Consider the following 25,011-nt stretch of genomic DNA (forward strand, 5'->3'; position numbering starts at 1 on the left):
GCCAACAAACAAAACACGTAGAAAAGCGGACAAACACCGACGCTTCTCCTAAATATGAAATATTTGAAATATATAAGAAAGCGTACATATTACACTCGGGAAGGTACGAGCGCACATGGACGCACACTACAACACCTAAAAAAAATGTACAGCCTTCGTTAAAAGTATACCGGCTACTCGGCGTCTTCGCCACATAAATGTCATTGGGTTGTGTGGTGCAGTTCCCGTGGCGCTCCTGACACTCCGAACGTATGGATAGCGAGCGCGAGAGTAAAGCGGGAAATTTAGCTAGTTGGTGTTCGTTGATCTTGCATTGCGCTGAGCACAGCTGAGTACAACTGAGTACAACTGAGTAAAACCGGTAACCAGGATGGGACACACCAGAAAAAGTGCGACAAATCGCAATCTACGAACTGGTTTATTGCCAATGAAACGTTGCCCATATTCCCCTGGGTGATTCCCCTGCGTGTTGGAGCTTATGGCATACCCCAAAAGCACCATTGAACAGCCTGCAGTGTAGTCGGCCTGGCGGTGGCAGGCAACGTATCTCTTTTACTTTTGACATGGTGTGTACCTTTTGAGCGGTTCTACCTTTCTGACTGTCTATGCACGTGTTTTCTTTTTTGTGTTTTATAGTTGCGAGAAGCTCGAGTGTTTGTAGGCTTTTCCCTGGCCCTTCTCTGTTAAATAAAGGACACGTAAGAGTAATATGTAGGCAAAGCTCGAAGTTTGGGGCTTAGTTGTGGCCTTTGCAATGAATTACGTGCCTATTCAAGTGCTCTGGAGTGTTGGTAGTGTTTTACAAGCGGCGCGAAATTTAGCCCGCTGTCCTGGTATATGGCGTTTTGTTCTGACGATGCACACAAACTCGGCCAAGACTTCCCTTTTCTTATGACCCCAGCACTTCAGTTGAACTGAATTTCTGGGGTCTCGTTCTAAGGGGCTTTCTGATGTGTGCACGTGTGGGAAAACGCGTAGAAAAGAGAACCCTGTTATAAATTACAGTAATACAATTAGTTTCAAGCGAAGTGCATTCGTGGATGGAAGCGATTTAGACGTAGAAACGATTAGATTACTTTTGTGAGTGTCGGCTGGGCTCTCGTGATGCAGGTCAGGGGCTATTGAGCATCTATTGGAAGAGAGGCCTTTGCCATTTAGTAGACCGATTACGACAGTTAGTGTTGCCAGCTGATTACGGTGACATAGTATTAATTGCAAACAGTTGTCATAAACCCGTCCGTAGGTGCAGGAGTTGCAAGAATACCGGGCGCGTAGGTGCTGTCGGCTGAATTTTGTCCTGAATTTTGATGGGAAGTTTCACTTAATTAACATAGAACATATAATACTCGTATAATCCGTTCAAGGAGATCTCAATCCACTCGTTGACTATATGGGACCTCCTTCAGTATACCTTGGCCTGTAAAATATATTCTGAAATAAAATTAATTGATTGATTGATTGATTGATTGATTGATTGATTGATTGATTGATTGATTGATTGATTGATTGATTGAAGCGCCTGACAGCATAAAATCATCAGTTTGTTCGCATATGTACAAGAAGACTCGCGGCTCGCACAGGGGATTATTCGCATGTTAATATTCTTTTTTACAGATAACTTCTTTTTTTTTTCTGCATTTTAGCCACACACTGTTAGGTCGTCGCATCTTTTAGAGCTTTCACCAGCGATCGGTGTATTGATGCCGTGCAGAGGCGAGGACTGACATGGACATATACATTGTAAAATAATTTACACCATTAAAGTGAGAGTGTAAATCGATTTATAACTCACACCCTTACATTCAAGAAGAGTGTATGTGTGTGAGTTATAGACGCATTTACACGCTTATTCACTTTTGAGGGTGTAAATTATTTTGCAATGTAATCAGCGCCTCTGTTTTCAGATGAATGTCTGGTGCTACTATAGTGCTATACGGCACTGTCTCTATGCCGTTATCACTGCGACAGTTGTACGGTCTACTCGTATCTATAGCCCTAAATGCAATGATTAAAATCGTGTCGGCATGATAGAGATGATTTTGTTATAGCGACAGCAATTCTCGCCGAATTTTATGACATTGTTGTCGTAATATAGGGACACACCCTCCGTCTCATCAGCAATGTCTGTTGCGTGCTCTGATGCCCTATCCGCCGGACAAAGTTTGCTCTCTACCAACGACAGCAATTCATGTCGTTCGCTGTATGATGGTTTGTTGGACTACCGATATGGTATACTAAATTTTGCTCGCAGGCCGGACTCGCTCATCTAAAGCAAAACGTGGCAGAATTCGTCAACGTGGCGGAATCTGACAGCGTCAAGCAGATAATATCAATAAATAAGGTAGACATCTAGTCTGTAGCCAATCGTAACCACAGATTGCAATCGCAGCCTGTAAGCGTAGTCCGACCGTAGATCATACTCGCACATGCAACATTGGTCTATATCGGCATACTCGAAGTGAAAAACCAAACGCTGTCAGAAATGTGAGCTATAAATATTAAATCTTCATACTGAGCAAGCTTGTGCCAAGACGAGGCACCCTCAAATTACGATAGCGTCGATCGCATTCGTCGGCAGTCGAATATGAATCCCACAGGTCAACTTTGTCAGCTACTTACACAAGTTCCACCGTACGTTCCGGATCAATCGCCGTAGTGCTCGCGCGAGTGCATTCGGTAATGTACAGTGAACCAAAAAGTTTACGGACCACGGGATCTCAGAAAACGTCCAATTTACGAGCAGCCTCACCACGTGGCCTAGTTTATAGGCTGCTCGGAAATTGGACGTTTTCTGAGATCCCGTGGTCCGTAAACTTTTTCGTTAACTGTACATTTTGCGACAACGGTCAAGACGAAGCGGGCAAGGATAGGCGCCGCGTCTTGCTCCCAACGACAACTTGGCGAAAACGAACTCGAGGCAAACAGCAAAACGACGCTTGGCAATATTGACACACTTGACGGCGCAGGTGGACACACTGATGCTGTACGAGGAGTTGGCCGTGGCCTTATGGAAGCGTCACCGGGTGGGCCTCGACGACCAGGACTCGGTCGAGTGCTGGGACGCCGACAAGCGCGGCGCCGAGAGCCCCGAGTCCAGGGTATATAACTGGCAGCGTACAGGGCCTCAGAGATGACGCGCGTACCGCTTTTGCTGTCATGGATCTTGGAGTCCGTGGTTACGCGCAGAGAGCCTTTGCGGCGCTGTAGCCGGCGGCGACGCCCGAATACTTCGCGTCACATTGTCGTTGACTCTCGACCGTAGCGGAGTGTAATGGAATGTGTTGTAAGAACTAAATGGCTTAAGATTCAATTTTCAGACCATGACCTGTCAGGGGTTGAGAGCGTCTTTCGCACAAGAGTGTACTTGAAACGAGATTTCAAGCACTCCATTGGCGTGTAGCTTAAATGCCCCATCATCGTACGCCCGGTGCTATCTTCTTCCTTCTGTCTTTTTCTTCCTCTTTCCTAGATTCGTATAGAGTAGCAGGCGAGAGATTAACGCCTCGGACTGACCTCTCGGTTTCTTTCTCAAACTCTTGCATATCAGTTCAGTTCACTGGAAGCCCCCGAGGTGATGAAAGTGTTATGAAAAGGCAGCTTTATGAAAACAAAGCTTTATGTCATCGACCTGAGAATAGCACAAAGCTACAAGTGATATGGGTCTTTCAGAAATAACTAGAGTTGAAGAAAAATATGTACTGGTCCAGGGATCGAAGCTGGCATTAATGCCCTTTCCGGGCGGTCGCTCTATCATCTGAACTAACTAGGAGGAGGCTGTAGCACATATCAGAGCGAGGCCGAACAGTGAACTCTGTAAGCAGTAAACTCCGTTTCCCCAGGGACAAGACACTTATCGTCTTCCCTTAAGAAAATTTCGGCTGCCTCGGTAGGCGGGTTCGTAGTACATGTTACTGATGGAGGGCGACCCGATCTCTCTCAACTGGCAAGGCGAGACCGATGGCTACGCGGCACTCATCTTCCGTCCCATCTTCGTTTTTGCAACGCCACAGCCGCCAGATCAAAATACTGCAGATAATTGAAAGTTGGGCGAGTCAATCTTGGAAACAGCCTCTTGTGCGTCGCGTTCTTTTCGCGCTGTTCCGAATATGAGCGATCGCAACACATGACCCCCGTTCAACAGCTGTGACACTGTACTCTAGACCGAACGAGTCATTCAGTGAAGTATGAACGTGTATCCGCATGTGGGAAATGGTCTGGTCCTCCGTCTCGACGTCGTTTTGTGTAACACATGCAGAGACTCGGGGCGTTGAAGCGCAAGATGTCCATCCTCAAGCCCTCCAAGTCTGCAGCCGCACAGGACGCCGCTGGAGCGTGCACGCCCAGGTATAATCTACGGCAGTTTTTGCATGCAGCTGAACGTAATTGTTGTTAAATGAGGCTTAGCCTCATTTATGCGAGCGGATGATCGCTCGCGCGCGCTACTGTCTTTCCTTTTCAATCAGTGTTTTCCCTACAGCTTTACGCCAGCATTCTTCCGGCCGCCTTTTGTTGCCTCCACCGCAGACTCATTTACATTTACCATTCCACCTCATACTATTTCCAAAACCAAAGGCCTCGAGCAAGATCACTGCACTAACTCTTGCTAATAGTATGATATATCACCAGCAGTACATAGTAAATCTAATGTAATAGCACTGCTGAGCCCTAATAGGGCTCAGCAGTGTATTCTATATAAAGTTCTGTGGGTTGGAAATAACATTTACATCGTGATTTATGACAAAACATTAGCAGCCATTGATTTCGCTCATGACCCGGGGTGCTATTCTGGTCATTGTCAAATTCCTCCGTATTGTCGATATCACCGTTCTGTCAGCTTTGAATGAACCACAGGCCTGCAATGCGGCCTCTCTGATTGGCTCAAAACGCCGCCATTGCAGAATTTCGACAATATGGTAAAATTAAACAACGTACGAAATAGTATGCCATGTTACAAGAAGCTTTCCTTGGTCGCTGGCGCCCTATTTTCGATCGATCATTTTCGCGGACACCTTTGCACAACACGCGCGAACGACATTTTTTTTTTTTTTTTTTTTTTTTTTTTTACCTCGCGAAGCGGGACCCGGTTCGCCGCCGACCTTCCGCCGGACAAGTTGTCGACGCCCCCGAACGAGGCGAAGCCGTTGGAGGGCAAACTGATCCGTGCCAAGCGTCGGCGTCAATCGTTCGCCGACAAGCCTCACGTGTTCGAGTACAACGAGCACCGGCGCGTGACCCACGACATGCCGGGCGCCTCGCTGCAGGAGGAGCCCAGCTACAGCCGCATGTCTAACGCCAGGTGCGTCGGCGGCGCCATCTACTCGCGCTTGCTCTTTCCAGGCATCGTCGGAGTTGGTTCTTACACGCTGAAAGCTGTAGAGCACCCTGCAGGGCGCGTTCTGCCGTAATAATATTATTGCGATAGCAATTGTGTGCGCACTACAAGCGCATTTCTGCCGTCGCCGTGAGGTTCCGCTGCGCGCCGTATGCTGTATTTACGAGTGAAAGCATGCGCGGGTGGCAGCCTGCGATCGCAGCCCAATCTCGCGCACGCAAGCGAGGGAAGCGGGAAGGAAGCGCGCCGTCTTCCGTCGCGCGCAACGCTCGGGAGGGGGGGGGGGGGGGGGTACGTTCTACACCGGGGACAGAGTCCGTTGCGCGCTGTGTTTCCGCAGCTTGGTTCGCGTTGATGCGAGACGCAGCACGCAGGTCAATTCGCTCGTTGCTGCAGCCGCGCTTCCTCACTCCAGCGTTTTCACAACGAATTGCCGCAGTCATCGAGTGGGATGTGTTCATGTTTGCGTGACATCATGCTTGTTAATTCAGTTAGTATGCCTATCTTTACAAATTTATACGGCCGATAAAACTACTATCCTTACTTTGTATAGCTGTCCACTAATTTGCTATCGCAATCAATGCTTCACCTTTCGGGAGAAACTGTGACTTTTTTCAACAACGTGTAGTAATATCGGAGATAGAAGTGAATGAAATTTTTCGAGTCGAGAGAGAGAGAGAGAGAGAGAGTGACTGTAGAGAGGAAGAGGCGCAGTCTCGAAGCAGAACCTCGCAAAAACTTGGCCGAACCGAGATAAAGCTAGGTGGGGTCGCCAACATCGCTATTTGCCCAGTCTTCGCACCACTAGTGTGAAGCTGCGCCTAATATTTTTAATATTGTTACGTGAAAGCAGAGCAGGCAAGAAACTATTCACAAGGTATATTTACAAGGGTAGTAAGCACGGGAAAAGATGGTAGCCAGCCCACATCAAGCAAGGAAGGTCGCCATCTTCGGTTCACGCGTAGTGCTTAGTGTACCTTCCGTAACCACAGGCAACAAGTGCCAGGCGCAGTTTTGGCATAAGCGCCGGCCGGCGTAGTATTTGCGGTGTCGTAAAGAACGCGATATACCGTGTCTCGCTCATTTTGCGCCAAAGTCTACCCGTGATAAATACCAAAGCCGACGGCGCGAGAGGCTCGAAGCAAGAAGCAAGCAAATAACACGACATGCCATGACTTCCGATACGAGGCAACGCGCGAGTGAGTAATTAGTAAGGGCGCGTCGGCGGTCGTGTGCGCACAAAGTTTCACCCTTGTACATACACAACACACCCAAGTTTCCACGCCAACATGCCAATGGTTACCATGACAAATGTTCCATTGAAAATAGCATGCGAGTGCTGATGTCGCGACATCGATGCAATTATATTCATCCTTCAAAAATAGAAAGCCGAGCTAGTTTATCTGTTTATTATGCATACGCTTCCCTACTGCATAAAACAAAAAAATTAAAAAAAAAGGAATGCCACACTCTGAGCTAGTGTACGTATGTGGTTTAATAGAATGTTTAGCTGGGCTAGTTTGTTCCTATAACAGGTTTGACAAGCGCACACGTTAGACGGGACAAAAGAATGTAGGCAGACAAGACCAGGCAAGAGTATCGCTTGTCTTGTGCCTACCTTCTTTTGTCTTGTCTAATTTGTGCTCTTGTCAGACCTGCTAGTGTGCGTGGCTTCCTCTTAGAGTGGTAGCTCCACTACTCCAGGGACAAACCCAGAAAACGCCTGGTTCCGTAAATCGGACCTTCAAGCTCAGCCAAGGTCAAACTGGGACTTGTAGCCTGCCACTACCGGCAGCTGCTGCGTACGCCGCGTAGGCGCCCATATCTTGAAAGCGATCTGCGATGTGTACAAAGTGCGCCGAGTGCTGGTAGCTTCGTATGCGCTGTGCTTTCGGCGCTTAGTTCGCGTTGAAACGAGACGCAGCATGAAGGTCAATTCGCTCGCTGCTGCTGCCGCGCCGAGCAGCGTCTGTGTCCTTTCCCAAAGCAAGCAAAACCATGTTATCGCTCGAAAAACTTGGTTTAACCGCGTTCGACCACGGTAAATTTTCTTTTCTTGTCCTATGCCTGTTTTGCACAATGATGTATATTAATTTCTGTGAACAAGAAACGGGTTACAAGCAAGCGAAAAACTACCACCCATTCAGTAAACGCCGTTGCTGCGTTAGTAAATATGCTAATGATTGTAAAAAATGCGCTTATAATAACCCAGTATCTGGTTGCCGCCATGTGTGTCCTTTTCCTTTTTCCAGCCCTTGGTTCACGCCGTCGCAACAGTCGTCTGTCTCCCTGCGTGGCTCGTTTGGGAAGCCGCTATCTTTCACCGCGGTCGGAACAGCCGGAGAAGGCACACCCGTGGCGGAAATGAAGTGCTTGGACCATGGGCCCTCTGTGTCGCTGACCAGCGCGCCGACGGTCATCGGCGTTGCAGCGAGTGGCTCCGGTGTCGCCTTTGCCAAAGCCGCCTCGTCGTCCGAATCGGCGACCCGGGTACGCGTATATAAAGCAAATTAAGAAACAAACAAAAGCAGTGGTCACAAAAGCAACACAATAAGAGCTGGTATGGGCGAAATTCTACTTTGGTGAACTTCCATAAGCGATGAAACGATATTCAGAGGGAACGCAGAAACAACGCACATATATGGAACGCTCTGAAGGAAAGGACAGTCAGCGCACAGAAAGAACGCACAGCAGGATAGTAGAGAATTCACATAGAGAATGCAAATGCTGAGCGCACAGAAAGAACACACGTGAAAAAGTCACACAGAGAAAGAATGTATACAGAGAGCACACATAGGAGAACGCACATAGTAGCCGCACAATATGAAGGTACAGAGAACGTACGGAGAACCCACGTAGGGAACAACACATAAGGAACGCACGGAGAGAAAGCATAGAAGAGCATATCGGTTTAGTTTGTATTTTCAACTCTTCTCTGCTGCCATGCACTAAGAGCCGATTCACGGCCTAGCCCCCGCAGTGGGTTTGTCTATTTTGGGGATATCATCATATGCGTAACTAAGACGCTATATAGCATATAGCTGCTTACTTGTCTGCGACAAGTTTGTGCAGAATGAATTCTTTAAAATACCAGCTCTTCGACTGCATGTTACGATGCTGATCATCATGCTGCCTGTGCTGCGCTCGTGCAGGGATTCCGGCCAGCCGCGTCGATGCAGCGTCGCGTCTCAATGGCCGCCACACTGGGACCATCCCGTGCGGAGCCAGGCTTTGGCGGCACCGGCAGTGGCCGCTTGCAGGCGCGCCGTATCTCCATACGCTACCCGAACCAGGCGTTCCTGCCGGGTCGCGACGGTCACAGGGTCTTCCAACGGTTCCGCACGGAGGACCGATCCACCGCCTCCAACGCAAGTGAGCGCACGTCGATTCGCGAGGGAATTAAGGCCAAGTGACAATCTCGAAGCCTAGTCGCCTACTCATCAAAAAAAAAAAAAAAAGTGATGTAGGCCCTCGTCACGTGACAGGCAAGCGGTAGCTTCTGTAGTCGCTTCGCTTTGGTCGCGTCTGCTGCGATGGTCTCACCTTTTCCAAGGTCCGAAGCCGGCGAGATGAAAATTAGCAAGAAAAATTTTCCCTCGTAGTTCTATGTGCGTCGCGGTTTTAGACCACACTAGAGCGTTCCTGCACGAACTTCGAGGCGAGAGCGCTGGCCGCTCCACTAGCCATGGCGGTAAGCGCAAGTAAACCCTTGGAAATGCTTTGGGTGGTCGTGCGCCAGGCGCCTTATATAGTAGCCTTTCTCCATGCTTCAAAGGGGCAAACTTGAAGCGAAGTGCGACGCGCGCGGCTACAGTAAACCCGCCTGTTCAATCCTACATGCCTGTGACGGATGGCAAAGTTTAGAATAGCATCAGAGGGCTAATTTGTGACCTATGATGCAGATTCACAGCGCAGTAACTAGACAGAAAGGGGACGGGTCTTCATTTACATTCTTCACGTCATTGCATAGTTCCCGCGCTGTGAATTTGCATCTATAGAATAACATGCTGTTGCCTCTAGAATTCACGGTAACTCGAACGAGTTTGCGCTGCACTGATTCCGCAAGATCATGTGACTCGACCAGCGCTAGGAATGGCTACAAAGGTGAGTTTGCCAATATTTTCTTTTCCTTTTTCAGTGTCGTCTGTAAATGTTCCAGACGACGAGGAGGAGGATCCCGAGGAGCAACGGTAAGCAGAGCCGTAGTTAGCTCTAAGTGGCTTGACTGGTGCTCAGCAGTGCGACCTCATAGCCACGGGGATACCGCGGCGGATGGCGCCATTGAATTAAAGCTCAAGTTTTCCGCGGGAAGCACTTGAAATATTTTTCTGCGATTCATATCTTAGAGAAACATTTAGGACAACTTCAGCCTGTCACACACTACAGAAGTGACTGAAGTCGTTTCCAGGAAACCAAGTGACGACTGAATTCATTTGTAGAACACGCAAACTGTGAAGGGTCATGGATTTCTTCTTTGAATTCGCTGTCGCCTCGCGACCCGCAGCGTGCTGCTTCAGTGTCTCGCGTCGAGGTCACTTCCCCTCAGTCTCTGCCTTACGATAATGATCGGTTCACATTCTTTTACCATCGCCTTTGCAAACGACACGTTGTCGCTGACCAAGCGACAATACCAAGCGAGTTGCGCTTTGCTCGAGCATTCCGGCAGCCCGACGTTTCTGGGGTGGAGGTGATTGATTCGGCCACGCTAGCTACGCTATGCCGCCATGCGACCGGCGCAACGCAGTGAGCGCTGTCACCTCACTTAAATGCCTTAGACCCTGTTTAAGGTCCGCGCCCACCACTTCCTCATCATTCTTCCACCTATTATCTTCCTCTCCGCCTCCAAGCGCCGCCCCCTCCCCAGTTGATTCCTACGACAACGTTAAGCGCGTTGAATACTCTGTATAATATGCTATCGCATTAAAAATACCAGTTAGCAACTATTTATATTCGATAGATTTAATACGAATCAAATCTCTCACGACACATTCGCCCACCGCAAACAGTGTCGCTATATATTCTAGGCGCTATAGTGTCGCTAGCGTCGTCGAACCCATCACCTCACCTCGCAAGAGCGCTGTCACGTACGATTAGCATCCGAGATGGAAAGAATGCGTGTGTGCTTGCCTTGTTGAAAAGCTCGCCTGTGAGCTCTGCATCTCTGCTGACCGTAGATGTATTTGCTGCCTCGTACTGATAATACTCTCGTCTCGAGGTAGGCTCCGGCGCAATCGGGAGGTTCTGGCAGCCCTGTGCGTATGCGGCAGCATGACAAGCGTGGCCGGTAGCATCGCCAGCTACTGGTTCACGCCGGCCGCCGAAGCCATCGCCGCCAACATGGACAGGTACGCCAAAAGCGTCTTACAAGTCGACGTAATCGTGCGACAACGCGCTGCCGTAGATTTTACAGCGAAGCTGCTATGGGTAACTCCACAGTGTCCTTCCGTGACGCGACGGTGAAAGCCGGGCGCCATGCATCGGTACATCAGGCGCAGCATACAGTAATAACATGCGTCAGATGTAACAGTGTGGAAGTGCTAAGCTCGGGTATAGTCAAGCATTTGAAAAGGCTAGGGTATAGCGAAGGAATTGCGCAGTATATAGCAAAGCGTTTGCCAATTCATGTGTAGATTTCAGCCAGGCCTAGGCAAACGGGAACCCCTACTGGATTTCTGCATTATGTGAGAACTTCTTGTATATACGCTCTTCGCACTCTTTGATCTTGCTCGGATTGGCATACATCTGCGTAGGGTGTTTTTTCACCTAACTCAGGATCATTCCAACAGTTATGGTTACACGTAAACTTGCGTGTACATTCTCTTCGAGAAAGAAAATATTGTCCGCCGGGCTCTGTCCCTCTTTTCGCAGCTCTTCGCTGTCCTTCTGGAGTTGGACTCTGATCACGCTGCCGGTGTCGCTGGCAGCGTCGGCTCTGTCCTCCTTCTGCGTCTACTACGGCACCTTGCACGCCCAGTAAGTCCGGCCGAGGGGTGTAAAAAAAAAAAATGGAAGCACAGAAAACACTATAAAAGCGTGTGCGGTTCCGCGGACAATACGACGTATGTATGGCCCATATAAAACCAACAGCTGCATCCGACAAGTTTCCAACAGGCCCCAGCAGGTTTCCAGAACCTGTTGGAACCTACTGGCAACCTGATGGAGACCTGTAGGAAGTTTGAATGCGTTCTTGGTACGACTAGTCGCAGGACGGATCGGGTGGTTTTACGCAAGCGTGTTTCGCTCCGAGTTTGCATCCGGTTTTCAACAGTTTCCCAACTCGTTCTAAAAGCCAAAGCAGACACCTTTTCGAGGCGTCGTACGATAAATGAAATCGTTCGCACGCACACATATTTAGCATAAAACGCACGGTATACAATGCGGCGTCCGATATGACATGCGACCCTGCCGCCTGAAAGATGGCGGCTGCAACCTGTTAAAAACCTCGTTGGAAATTTCTCGGACTGCATGTTGGTGCGAGTAATCATGCGGCGGATTGGATAATTTTTTCTGCACGTGCTTTCATACAATTTTCGCCTCTTTTTGCTTGTACGTTTCAAAAACGTGCAAATTGCAATTGAGGCTGCTTCCTTCCTGTTTGTATTTCTTTCAGTGAGAACCAGCTCAACGAAGAGGCCGAGGAGCTGATCCGCTGCTACGCCAAGCTGAAACTGGGCAGACAGGAGAGATGCGGGCAAGTGTACCCCTCGTGTTTGTTTCCGCCGCGCGAACCTAGGGCCGTATTCTGAACGTTCCCCTAGGCGAAATTTCTTTTTTCGCTTTCAGGCGTGCGCGCTGATTGGCTGGTTGAGCAAAATTGAATGACGTCGGGCTCAACCACCCAATCAGCTCATCCAATTTTGCTAAAACAGCGAATCAGCGCACGCCTGAAAGCGAAAAAAGAAATTTCGCCTAGGAGAACGTTTCAGAATACGGCCCCTAGATGGTGCCACATGGCAACCAAACACGTTCGAACCGTTCTGCTTTATTACAGCGCGACTAGCAGTGTCAGAGTTCTAGCTAAGCCGTCCAGTTGTGTTTCTCTGTCACACCTACGGCAATACGTCACTAATCTTCAACCTTTTGCGTCGAGCCCGATTTGTCACGCGAAAAGATTTGATGTGCCGTCAGGTGCTTTCCCGCATGATAACAACAATTAAGGGCTAAATTTCAATATTGTTGCGAATCAAAAAAAAATTATGCGGTTTCACGTGCCAAAACCACGATCTGATTATGGGGCACGCCGTAGCCCATGGGGGCTCCGGAATAATTTGGACCACCTGGGGTTCTTTAATGTGCACCTAAATCCAAGTACACGGGTGTTTTCGCATTTCGCCCCCATCGAAATGCGGCCGCCGTGGCCGGGATTCGATCCCGCCCTATTACAAATTGTAGCATAACAGAAAAACCTGTGGTCCTGGTGTGACGACGAATTTAAACTACATAACTTCGAGTGGAGCACGGGCACACGAGAGCTGAATTTCTGCAAAACGCATCTTACACAGGAATCACTCCGTCGTGCTGCAGCACAGTGCGAAAAACAGCAGACACATCGCGGACTGCTTTCTGTGAAGAAGGCGAGCACTACGAAAACTTATTATTTATGTATCTATCTTGTACCCACAGCGTCGATGTGTCATAACAGGGGGGGGGGGGGTGATACATATAACATAACACATAAATGCAGGTATATGGCAACAGAGACAACAAAATTAGAAAAACAGCATCGTCATCAACAAAACAACCGAAAAGCATAACATGCATCGACGCAGTACACAAATGTGTTTTAAAACCCAAAAGTGGTTTATAAAGCAAAAAGAAAACATAAACGCAGTGCACATGTAAACGCAGAGATACGGGCACATTACTTCAAAACGGGTATTTCACGCAGGAACACTTTGCAATGATAACCACAAACTGGGTACACTGTGAAACACATGAAGCATGGCAGCTGCGCACAGATAACAGCTTGCCGCGTAATTAGATTTTTTATGTTGTTCTCTTTGTTGGTGGTATTCTTAAAATTTATTTTCGATTAAAAAAGTGCAGCGCTTTAGAGATCACCTGTAGAGCAAAAAAATAATAATAAATTAGAGACTTAAAGTAACCGTGGCTTTCCTGAACGTGCTAAACGTTACATTGATAAGTTAAATACGTGAGGCGTGTTAAGCTTAAAGTCGTGAAGATAGCTGAAAGATCGTATTTTTAGTATAAAAATAAAATCGGCTTCAACCTATTGTGTCACACTGTCTTGTAACAGCTTGGCTATATAATCACTTTAATAGGGTGTGTCAACGTTACAGTATATTCTACTTATCGCAGATGCGTAAAAACAGCTTAGCGACATTAATAGTGTGTTATAATTTGAACCAAGTTGTCGTGATTAATGATTATGCGAATTGATAAAAAGATTCAACAGTTTCGCCGGACAGGCGAAGCATTGATTTCGATAACAAATCTTTAGACAGCTATGCGAAGTAAAAGGTTAGTCGTTTTATCAGCTGCATAAACTGCTGTAAACATTCGCTTACTAGCTAAATTAACAAGCGCGTTGTCACGCACCTGCAGGCAAACGCGAATGCATCTGACTCGATGACCGCGGACACTCGCTGTCAGAACGCTGGCGTGATGAAGAGCGACAGCAGCAGCGAGCGAATTCCCCTTCGTACTGCCTCTCGCTTCAACGCGAACTCGGCGAGCGAGAACACAGCGCACACGAAACCGTCAGCTACATCCGGCCGGCAGCCTTCGACCCCAGCGCAGATTGCTTCCAAGATGGGACGCGCGCGGCTTCGGTCAGCCGCCGCAGCTTGAGTAGAAGAGGAGATGCGCCCTAACCTACCCCATAGAATAAAGAACCAACTTCCTACCCCCCGCGCACTAACCCATCCCCCCGCGCACGTCTCCCCTTCACCCCACCCCTCCGCTTGAGCGCGTGAGACGGCAGCGCGCACCCTCCCCGCCTTCCTCCCTTGCGAGCACGAGAAGACAGCGCCACATCTCGGCTCACTTTCGCAAGCTTTCGCTCGCACCTACAGCATACGGCCCGCGACCGCGATGTTACGCACTTGGACGTTATACAGCACATCACGGCGGCGACGACGAACGCGGAAATTCGCCTGGAGTGTCCATATAATTGATACCACAATAACAATGGTTCAGTAAGAACTTGTTCGAGCTCGCTAGCATCCATGTGTACGAGTGAATGATACAACGACAGTGTGTAACAAACACAAGCCCAACGTGTCCCAATTGTGCGAGCTACCGCTTGGTATACGACGGATGTCTTTATTTTCCTCGTCCACAGAATCTTCGAACGACTAATTCTGCTGTTCTGGATCGGCTACTCTGGAAGTACGATCTGGTGTAGATTCGTACACAGACAGTAAGTGAAACGTTTTGCATTTTCTGTAATATCAAAAGTTTGCTTTCTCTCAAAGCAGCAAAGGGTATTGTAAAGCACGCTTCACAGACTGAGAAAAAAACAAAAAAACAATGGCAGCATATTCTTTACATAGTCGTGCAGTGCCTTCCTTGTGCGGCGTGTTTCTTTCTCCGTGTGTTGCCATTTCCTCTGCACCGCCGTCGTAACAGACTTCAACAAACTCTCCCAATCCAAGCTTGAACCTTATTGCATCATATGGAGTACGTATTCCGTTGGCGTCGGCTACATGTTTCAGCAGTGTGAATATGCCGTTACTCTGTTGTATTTTTCTCCACTCTATTTTTTCCCCATTCGATTCTTTACTTGACTCGGGAAACTGGGTGACGGCGCCGCTCCGCGATGTAAGTGCACACTGTGCTTCAGTGAAGCTCCACGGCGATTCCTGAGCGTCATTTTCTTTTAAGGAGACCCTAGCTGAACCACCCCTCGGGCTTGGTGAAATAACATAGTCTGCGGGTGGCATAAGCTGCTCTGAACATCTCAGCCAAGTATTGCTGTCGTACTCGGTGCGTGGAGCTCGCGAGCGGAGCGCGAAGTCTCCTTTCTCTCAAACGCTCTCGTTTCAACAGAAGCCATGATCCTCACTCTCTTCTGTGTGCTTTATTACGTAATAAAGCACATTACAATACGCGGCTGCTATTGGTCGCTGCGGTCGGCTACGCCGCGGCCGCCGCGGGATGCCGCCACTAGTCCACTGGCTAAGCGCCCTGCGGCTCGCTGAGGACAACTGCGTTTGGCTGACGTTTAGGGCGTCGTACGCACCAAAATCGGAAGTCGTGGCGTCTACGTAACATCCAAAATGAAATTTGAACTGCGCCCCACGGTGACATTTCCAAGGCGGAGCGCGGTGGCCCCCCACCTTAGCCTTCGCAGTGCAAGGTATTGAGGAAGGAAGGGGAACACAGAGGAGGCCGTGTTTCATTGCCAGTAACTCCGCTTCTGCTGAACGCATTGAAGTACTTTTTGCGGCAAAGTATTTCTGAAATAGCTTATTTTCACTTGAAATTTATTTCTCAACTTCGATAACAAATGGTTCAGGGCCCCTTTAACAATCCGCATTGGCGTCTACTCGAATGTACTGGAGTGAATTAAGATGTGTTTATCCACCAAATCTTCATCAGTATCGCCAGTCGCGTCATCGTCTTCGTCAGTCGCGGGGTGGCGCTGTGCTCCACTCGGTGGAGTTGAAAAGGGGCTTCGAGGCGAGACCCGGGGTCGGTACTCTGGACGTAGTGAAGTTATGTCATATCATCAAATTCTCCATCCTGTCACCCCCGATTGGTCCACAGGGCTGCTACGGCCGCTCTGATTAGCTCAAAACGCCGCCATTACAGAATATGAGAACATGGTGGAGTTTGACAGTGTTGGGAGTGCTTACTCCTGTTTGCGTGGAATACGGCACTAGTTTCCCACTAAAATTACTAGAGGGAACGCTCGAGATAGTGCGTACTGGAGCTGCAAGAACCTCGGTTTAATTCACCCACGTCCGCGATGATACATCTCTGCGTGTGCATATACGCAGAGACTTATTTCCTCCATGTGTATAGAAAAATGAGATTTCTCGGCAATTTATGAAAATAAAAGCGTAGTAAACAAAGCCACAAGCACGAAGAGCAGACAAATCCAAGTATACTAATTATCATTCCACACTCCGTCAGAGTACATCTTTTTTGGTTCACAGCACACCTCACGAGCCAGTGTCATTAATTTATTATGTTTACATGTTGCTACTGGTTTTAGGTCCCTATACAACCGCGTTATATCTTCACAGTCAGCCACGTTACCCTTTGTGATTATTTGTGTCATTGAGTACATAACACCATCGCTTGGCACTCTTTGGCCATTACTGGCCTTTGCGCCATAAAACATCACATATCATCATCATCATCATGTTAGCTGAAGCCAGAGTTCCCTCTAGTAATTTTAATAGGAAACTCTATGGTAATTAGCGCCCTTTCTTAAAGCCACGCCTATGGCCTCTCTTGACATGAACAGAGAATTGGTAAACTAGGAAGGGCGAAAAAGGAAGAAAAAAGGATATTGCTGGTGACCACGCCGCTCTAAAATTCATGCTCCAGCTCGCCATGGTGTCATAGATTTCGGCAGCGTCTAATTTCTTATTCATAAAGGACTACATGAATTTATTTTGTAACGAACCTAAGGGTCAGCCTGGCAAGGCTCGAGAACACTTTTCTGAGCCAGAACGGCCCACATAAGAGAAGTGATAAACAATGGTAGAACAATGAATGGGTACGGAATGGAACAAGGAATGGTGGAACAGAGGTAGAACCAGCCAAAGTTTCGACAAAGGGGACGGTGACAACACCCCTTGTCGAAGCGTTAGCTCGAGCGACAGTCCTGGTTTGATGACTCTTGATCGCTGTTCATCGTTGCGTTTCCATCAACCTGTGAACCACTGTATTGTTTGGATTTACAGATACGAGAAGCTATCTTGAAATCTGCGACGGTACGTTGACGTAGAGACGCTGTAGTTTAGGCGCGAAACATTTAATATAGGGAAGTTTTGCCTCCATTTTCTCCGGCAGTCATCAACCTTTTACAGCGAAATGAATGAAAATACTTTTTAGAGAAAACTTTATCGCTCTTGACTGATTCAGTGGTGCTTTTTAGTATCGCTTTAAGAAACAGACCTTTCTAGAAAACAATTAATGGAGCGCTGGCGCTGCGATTGTTCTCTGGCGCTGCGATTGTTCCGATACCATGGGAACGATGTGTGGTGCGTGGATTTGCCTTAACCTTTGTGCTAGCGGCTTCAGACGATCATGTGGCGCTAATATTTACGCTCACTCTAAATTTCCGAGCAATCATAATTGTCTAAATACGACGCCGTCCAATAAGTATATATCTTCGCACAAGGCATATAATCACTCAGAACCGTTGGATTTATAACGCAATACTATTATTCTGTCGAACACGATTTATTTGACAAAGCAGATTGAAGCCAAAAGCGCGAAGTTTATCCAGATACATGTATATACTGCCCCACCCTTATCATGCTGGCTGATCCACCGTACTTGCATCTCGGCAGAATTTTCTTTTTTTTTTTTTTTTTGTAGAAAACTCTGCGTCTTAAAGTGGCTGTCTCTAGAGGTTAGCTTTGTCGCCTTCATCTGACTCAGCTGCGCCGAATTCGGTGCTGTCTCGCAGAGACCTGAACACGTGTATCCTTGGCGGCATCGTGCTGCTGGCGTCGACGGCGCTTAGCTCACGGCCGGGCGCCAGTCCGCCGCAGAGCAGCGTGAGCCCGAGCCAGTTCCGGAACAACGTGGACGTGGACGGGGACGACACGCCCGACTTTCGGCCCCACGGTTCCGACCGCGGTCTCGCCTCGTTTGCCAGCCGCCTGCCGTGGGGCGTCATCGTCATCTACGGCGCCGCGTCGGTCATCACGCGAGTCGCCCAGGTCCGTCCAACGGTTGCGACTGAGAGCTCGCAAAAAGTCGCACGCGCATGCACTCCAGCGCGTTCGGCAGTCCTTCGAACTTTCATTGGGACGAACAGCCCGTGACGACCCGTGGCGGTAGCTCGGTGACAATGGCGTTATGCTAATGAGCTCGACGTCGCGGGTTCGATTCTTGACCGCAGCGGCCGCATGGCGGAATACAAGCTCACTAGTGTTATTAACTTGGTGCTCGTTGAGAAATGCCAGATGGCCAAAGTCAGCTAGGAGATTTGCTGTACGACAACCCTCCAAAACTGAAGCGGCACCTTTTTGGAGCGCAGCTCTTAGGCGCTCGTTCCTGCGTTGAGTGCCGGCGTCCCTCGGCGTAACCGAGCGAACGAGCACAGCGATGGATGAAAGAGCGAACGCGGAGCGCAGCGCGGGATGAAAGACGGTGAGAGCGAGGAGAGCCGCGAGGAGGAGGAGGAGGAGGAGGGTAAAGCGGTAGCATGAGGAGGAAAGAGGAGGAGAGTATGGTGTAAGGGTGAGGAGGAAAGCGGAGTGCCGCACGAGACGTGCTCCACGGCAGCGACCAGGCATGCGGCGAGCGCGTCCGCCGATACCATATATGTAGGTTTGCTCGTTTTCGGGTAAAACCCGATTTTACCCGGTTTTTACATAAACCGCGAACATGTTTCAGAAGAATCGGGTTAAACCCGATTTCTCCCCGAATTCCAATACCACATACCAAGCTATTTCTTTTTACGCCGCACGGAGTTTGCGGTGCACACGCGCTATAGCTACCCTGCCTCGGGATAACGAAGTTGGATCCTGTTGGCTTAAGTGAACTCCAGTTACCTATAGTTCATTTCACAAGCTGTGTGCAGCACTGTGGACGCTATCCGGCTCTCAGCCAACCACCCAACCGTTGTCAACAACGTCAGGCACTGACATTGTTGTGCCTAGCTAATGGAAACTGTGATGTCGAGAGAACTTTCTCTCAAATGAGATGCGTTCAAAGAGCGGACAGGTCTCGGATGGAAACCGACATGTTGCACATGCACATGATAATGTATGTTACAAGGATGTGTAAAAATCGATGACCAGTTTTTCGCGAATAAGATGTTTCATTACCTAGAAGTTATCCAATGCTCTTTACTGTCATTATTACCTATTAGTTTCCAAACGCCCAACTTCAGAGTATTTGCTAGAAAACCCTGATGTCCCCCGATTACTTCTTTCTCTTTCCTCTTTAACCCCGCCCCCGGCTCTCCTTGCCCTCGGGTCCCATCCCCGTGGTCCCCGAGCTCCGGGTTCTGGGACTTTTTATTGCGATAGCAATTATATGGACACTTGAACCGGATTTCTGCCGTCGGCGTCGCCGTGAGGTTCCGTATAAGTCCAAGGGCGATAAAATCGTCGCCGCGCGCCGTATGCGCGAGTGAAAGCGCGTGGGGGACGGACGCGCGCTATCACGGAGAGCGAACGCATGGCGGAAAGCAAACGCGACCGTCGCGCGAAAGGCCGTGGGGGTATGGGAGGGAGGGAGGGAGGCGGGGCGACGCTGTGCCGCTTCACCAAATGCTTATCTTGCAACCGGGGTCTGTCTAAGGCCGATGAGCGAACCCTGCGCCTCAGACCAACAGCCTGTTGTGTCCTGCGGTGGCTCGCCATTTTCTGCCTAATACAAGTGGGCACAGTCGCCATTGTGGGGTCCTGGCCAACACCTACCACATGGTTGCAGCTTGCCCCTCTTTCTCTTTTCCTCTCTCCCCCCTTTTCCCGTTCCCACACGAGATGCCTGGGAGGAGACCCTGCTCAGCCAACACCACCTAGAAGAGTAATCTAGATGTGTTGGCTCAGCTGCTCTACCTTGTGCGCCCAGCGCGCCCTGGCGCGTGCCCGAGCGGCGGCCATCTCCAATGGAATCCCGGACTAGGGAGTCCACTTAGGTGTCCCCCCCTTCGGGGTCAACTCTCTTGTATTTTCCTAAAATAAATGTTTTCACCACCACCCCCACAAATCGTGCGTCTTTCGCTGCAGCAGACCGGACCGTGAGTTCAAGAAGCAAACATGCAACAGCTTCTTTGAAGACACGTTTCACTTTCGTGTTCTACCAGTACCTATGAAAGATTGATCATCAACCATATTTGCTTAAATATGTTGTCTCAAACAAGTACGCAGTCATGATTAAGTGAAAAGAAACACGCTTAATACTGAGTTCATTAGGAATGCTTCTTAAGCTTAGCAATTGTCGCAAGTGCTAACGAAAAAAATGATCGAAATTGAGAGTATTACTTACAGCAGGTGAGGGGGGTTCCTCGTTATGACTTATACGTAGCGTTGTACTTCGGAAATTGGCTCCGAAGCAGTACAGTGATGGTAAAATTTAATGAAATTCAAAGATCAGTCGAACGTACGTGTGCATAGCATCTTTTATTTGGATAATGTTACCAAGGCGCCTCTTCTGAACCATCGCATTCACTTCACCGTTTTCACCGATGCGCACGTTTGCTTCGATAGGCGGGAGCCATTTACAGTAACTCTGCACCTTTGGAGATGGGGCAGTGTCATAAGTGTCCGTGTCTAACATAGACACCCTATAAATGAGCTAGGTTGCTGGGCGTAACCCTCGGTGGCGTCAAATGCTTCAGCGCGGTATAGACGCGCGCAAAAGGGAACACAGTGGTCATGTACTGCACAAAGCGCCCTTTTCGTGCATCGATGTCGCGCTAAAATTCGCACGCTTTAAGAATGCTCTATATTTGTCGTTTTTTAAATAATTCCTTGCCAGATTCTTTTTTTTTTTTTTTTGTAACGGTGTATATCATCACGTTGTATTGGAAAGGGAGCAATGATTGAACGCGTGGCATTTCTGGTACGAAAATAGTCCAGAAGTTACTCTAGAACTTCGTAACTTTAGTAAAATCCTGCGTTTATCGTGTCACTTGAACTCGATATCAAGCGTATAATTATCCAGCGGCCGTATTGACGTCATAATAGCGAGCCCCTGCTTCTCGGAGAGGCGCATTCGCGAAAAAGCACACTGTATTTATAGCACTGATCTAGTATTCTGTACTTCTAAGGGCACTAAAGTAAGGCCTCGTGCGACAATTGCTACTCGAATGTTACATTCAAAGGACTGCATAACTGACCGTATAGAGCTTGTAGTTTGAGCATTGTATAAAAGTTTATGAGACCTCACTATATATCAATCTTTCGGTCAACCATCGCCTGGCTTGTCAAGCCGCTAAGGGGGAGGGGGGGGGGGAAGTCTGTAAGAGTTCTGTAAGTGTCCACCTAGTGGACGTGTCCATTTCGTCTGCTGCAGAAGTGCTGATTGGCTGGGAGCGCCCGCCTCCTCCTGACGTGTACCCCAGCCCAGCCAATCAGAACTTCAGCAGCAGACGAAATGAACATGTCCACTATATGTGGACACTTACAGAACCCTCCCCCCCCCCCCCCTTCCTTTGCCACGTGTTCATACAATGCCCGTTCGAGAAAAGTGACGAACTCTGTTCATCGAGGGATATAACGCGTCTGACTCGCAGACGACGGGCATGGCCAAGGTGGCGTTCGACACCGCGTTCTGGAGCCACCAGTCGGACCTGGTCAAGCAGGTGCTGCTCACCATCGCGTCGTCGCTCATGGCCGAGTTCATGAATGCGGCCACGCTCTGCGACGCCATCCTGCCCATGGTCGTTAGCCTCGTGAGTACAGATACCACATGCACGAGCAAGTAGCAGTAGTCCAATGTCTGCCAGGCGCGCACGTACAGTGTAGCACAATGTGAACGATATCGCGCCGTGGTTTGGAAAAGAAATTCGGAGAATACTGGCTATCATTTTCACAGCTAATAACCAGCCTCGTTCCGCAAGCAGTTTTGAAAGAGTAATTTGAAGCTCACTCAGTGTTTCGCTTTACAGTTTTTAACACAAATTTCCAATTGAGGCGCGGTAAGTGCACTCGTACTGACCTCGCATTTCCATCAAGTGTCGTTGCGGAGTTTATAAGAGCGGACGCACGACGACACATAATCGACGCGCTGCTAATCATCTTCGCAGTCCACTGACACGGAGCACGACGCCCTGTACTTCGGCTTGCCAGTGGCAGTGGGCGCCTCAGTGAACACCATCATGCCGGTCTCGCTGCCGCTGGTCATGCTCCACGACATGGCGCCGGTCACGCGCAAGCAGCTGGTGAGCTTCACGCATCTGGTGCATTGCGGGGCCAGCTAGTCACAGTTCTCTCTCGAGAGAGAGAGAGAGAGAGAAGTGACTTTAATTACACCCGTCAAATAGATGACGGGGTAGAGGCTTCAGCCTAAACCGCAAACCCACACTCATCCTCCCTAACCGTCGGCCGGGATCCCTTGGGACGCGGCGGCGGTCAGGGCGAGACCGATGACTTGTCGTTGAGCATAGTTCTCGAATAGGCGTCCACACTCGCACTGCGCATGCGCATCCTCCTCCCCCTCCTCTCCTTGTCTCATCTCCTCTCCTCTCGGCATTCCTCCTTTCCTCCCCGACGCTCCGCTCCTCTCCGGATTGCGCAACGAATGGCAACACCTGCGGCTCCGCAGGTGTTGCGATAATGCGAAGCAGCTTAGGTTAGAGGCGCGACGGTAGGCGCTGCATAATCCGCTAGGGTAGGGAGCCTACATGCAAAACGGCGTTGCATGTAGGCTCCCTACGCTGGGGGGCGCCACTGTAGCTCGCGGTATAATGACGCGCGCGCGCGCGCCGCTCCTCTCATTGGCGTCAACGCCGTCAACGCCACACTGGCGTCAACGCCAGTGTCAGCGCCGTGGACAGCGCCGCGGAGAAGAGGGCTCGAACCGCTGCCACGAAACGGCAGCGGCGACAGGCCGATCCCGAACTTCGGGCTCGTGAAGTTGAAAGGAAACCTCAACCTAACGGAAACGACGATCTGAAAACTTTTTTCGGCACTGCAAATGTGGCGAGGGTCGCGCATGGTGTTTTCCAGAAAAGCGAGATGGAATAGTACGTGCTTGTTGGCAATGAGAGACACCGCCAACTAACGGACTCCGTAACTCTCGATCGATCAAGACACGCCGCATGAGGTCGCGGGTTCAATTCCCCGCGACCACAGTTCGATGGAGGCGAAATCTAAACACGGTCAAGCATTTAGGTTTATGTGAAAGTTAAGGAATGCCAGGTTTCCGAAGAATCCTCTTTTTCTTCTTCTTTTGTTAAGCAGTGTACAACATTTCCTGAGGTCATCAACAAGGCCCGCGCGTTTTCAATGAGACGTCATCCAAATAGGCCGGCGCGCTGCGTCCGGCACTGAAACAGATTAGGGAGCCTACATGCAACGACATGCAACGCTGTTGCAGCGTTGCATGTCGTTGCATATAGGCTCCCTAATCTGTTTCAGTGCCGGAAATGCAACATGCAACGCTGCAACAGCGTTGCATGTAGGCTCCCTAAAATAGATGGTCTGCTGACATACTTGGGCATATTACGTCACACCTCGGAATGTTCAGGGCTTGCGCACCGGCTGTGTCGACTGCGCACGTCCATATAAACCTACGCCCGTAGGACGAGTCGCCGCGTTCCAGCTTCTTAAGTTTATTCAGTTACTTATTACACAACAGAGAGTACAATACTATTTATACAGTCGGAGGTCACAAAGTTCAAGAGCTGTCGGGGGACCACCGCACTCATGTGAGTGAGTGTTAATAAACTTTTAAAGTACAGCAAATGGCGGGACACTTAAGTTTAGTATGCTGTACGTATGCGTTATAGGATAACTGAAAAAAAAAAACGTTGCAACAAACGCAAATATTAAAATGCGAGCTATGATTCATAAATTGTTACCGTATAGTTATGCAGTTGTCCCGCCTCGTTCTTGCAGATCCTGACCGGAGCCTTCGTGAAGACCGTGGTGGTGGCCATCATTCTCCTCTCGATGAACACCACGGGAGAATACGTTTTACACAGCACCAAGCAATTCAACAACACCGAGACTGTACAGACATTCCTGTTACGCTAAACCAACTCTAGAAAGACCGCGCGAGCTGCAACATTTTTAATTTTTTTCTGGTAACGCGCAAGATGACCTATATAGTGAATAAAGCGCGTTATAACGGCTAAAGTATGTTGACAGGTAAAGCAATACGTTGTCGGCTGTAAGCTATACCGGGTGTTCCTGCTAAGATTTTATGCAATTTTTAAAAAATTCCTCTGGCAGGTAGCACAATTAGAGTCCTTGAGCTGATCCCCTCGAAGAGGCGGACATTAGTTGCACGAGAAATTGAAATGTGCAATCGACTAATTAACGAGAATTTATTAAGTACGTTTTTTAACTGATTACCTTACGGCACACAGTGCAATTTACACATTGTAGCCGGTGAGACTTAGGCATATCTACTTGAAAATAATTTCGTGGATGACACCATTTTCAAGATATGCGACATCAAACTTGCGGTAAAAAAAATGCACTGCAGTTCCCCTTACTTTTTATTGCGATATCAATTATATGGACACTCCAAGCGCATTTCTGCCGTCGCCGTCGCCGTGGTGCTCGGTATAAAGTTTGCGATAACACCGTCGCCGCGCGCCGTATGCTGTATGTGCGAGTCAACGAGCGCGAGGGGAGCCGACGATCGCGGCTCAATATGGGGAGGGGGAAGCTGACAGGAAACGCGCCGTCTTCTGTCGTTCGAAAGGCCGTGGGGTATGGGAAGGAGGGGGCGCTGTTCTCCGACGGCAACGTGCATTTCGGGACCGCGCGCATGGGGAAACGATGATCGCGGCCCAATCTCGCGCGCGCAGGGAGGGAGGCAAAACGGGAGCGAAGGGAGGGGGGGGG

The 25,011-nt window shown here is 49.2% G+C and overlaps 1 protein-coding gene across 1 annotated transcript in view; it reads left to right on the forward strand.

The window, feature by feature from the left end:
• The window catches only part of LOC119446505 (uncharacterized), a 105,409-nt gene extending 81,200 nt beyond the window's left edge, over positions 1-24,209 (forward strand). The window contains exons 12-24 of the mRNA XM_049664898.1: positions 2,967-3,098; positions 4,256-4,344; positions 5,075-5,296; positions 7,585-7,822; positions 8,485-8,704; positions 9,471-9,522; positions 10,552-10,677; positions 11,201-11,305; positions 11,943-12,023; positions 17,943-18,198; positions 21,729-21,887; positions 22,242-22,376; positions 24,055-24,209. Coding sequence (XP_049520855.1) covers positions 2,967-3,098; positions 4,256-4,344; positions 5,075-5,296; positions 7,585-7,822; positions 8,485-8,704; positions 9,471-9,522; positions 10,552-10,677; positions 11,201-11,305; positions 11,943-12,023; positions 17,943-18,198; positions 21,729-21,887; positions 22,242-22,376; positions 24,055-24,192 — 1,953 coding nt within the window. The 3' untranslated portion in view covers positions 24,193-24,209. The remainder of the gene's footprint in view (positions 1-2,966; positions 3,099-4,255; positions 4,345-5,074; positions 5,297-7,584; positions 7,823-8,484; positions 8,705-9,470; positions 9,523-10,551; positions 10,678-11,200; positions 11,306-11,942; positions 12,024-17,942; positions 18,199-21,728; positions 21,888-22,241; positions 22,377-24,054) is intronic.
• Positions 24,210-25,011: the final 802 nt, after the last annotated feature.

The sequence above is a fragment of the Dermacentor silvarum genome, chromosome 3 (genome assembly GCF_013339745.2).
Source record: "Dermacentor silvarum isolate Dsil-2018 chromosome 3, BIME_Dsil_1.4, whole genome shotgun sequence".
In the NCBI taxonomy this organism is placed as follows: Eukaryota; Metazoa; Arthropoda; class Arachnida; order Ixodida; family Ixodidae; genus Dermacentor; species Dermacentor silvarum.